Here is a 521-nt window from a genome sequence, read left to right on the forward strand (position 1 = left end):
GAGGCCCTGCTCTGAACTCCCCTGGGTGTGTTACCTGTGGCTTGACAGGCTCCTGAAAATGGATTTTCTGGCTGCTTCGGCCGAGATTTTGTACGGTAAGTGGGAGGCGGTAGACCCTCCCTGCCACCGCGTTCCGAAATTTCATTTCCGACGGGGTCACCCGCAGCTTCATGTCCTTCTTTGTGGTGTCCAAGTCCCGGGCCACGAGGGAGCTCCTCTCGGTCTCCATGGCCGTGCTCTATGTAGCCCGCAAACCGTCGCGGACTTGACCACCGACTAGCGTGGACGCCGTCGCTAGGCAACCGCCCGACGCCACGCGATCTCCTCCAGCCCAGCCGGCTTTGGCGCCGCCCAAGCTGCGCGAGTTGGCAACCTCACAGGGGCTGCAAGCTTCTGGTGAAAGTACCCAGTATCCCAGGTGTCATCAGAATAACTGTAAAACGTGCTTTGGTCACCCAAATCCCAGCCTGGCAGGATTTTAAGAGGCCACTGGCGGGGCGGGGATTTTCCTAGAACCCTCA

General features: G+C 59.5%; 1 protein-coding gene across 1 annotated transcript in view; it reads right to left on the minus strand.

The window, feature by feature from the left end:
• Nucleotides 1–286, minus strand: part of LOC105001156 (uncharacterized protein CXorf22-like) — a 14,394-nt gene extending 14,108 nt beyond the window's left edge. Inside the window, exon 1 of the mRNA XM_010857329.1 lies at nt 35–286. Within this exon, the coding sequence (XP_010855631.1) occupies nt 35–229 (195 nt within the window). The 5' untranslated portion in view covers nt 230–286. The remainder of the gene's footprint in view (nt 1–34) is intronic.
• Nucleotides 287–521: the final 235 nt, after the last annotated feature.

Source organism: Bison bison, unplaced genomic scaffold (genome assembly GCF_000754665.1).
Source record: "Bison bison bison isolate TAMUID 2011002044 unplaced genomic scaffold, Bison_UMD1.0 scf7180017854816, whole genome shotgun sequence".
NCBI classification, from domain to species: domain Eukaryota; kingdom Metazoa; phylum Chordata; class Mammalia; order Artiodactyla; family Bovidae; genus Bison; species Bison bison.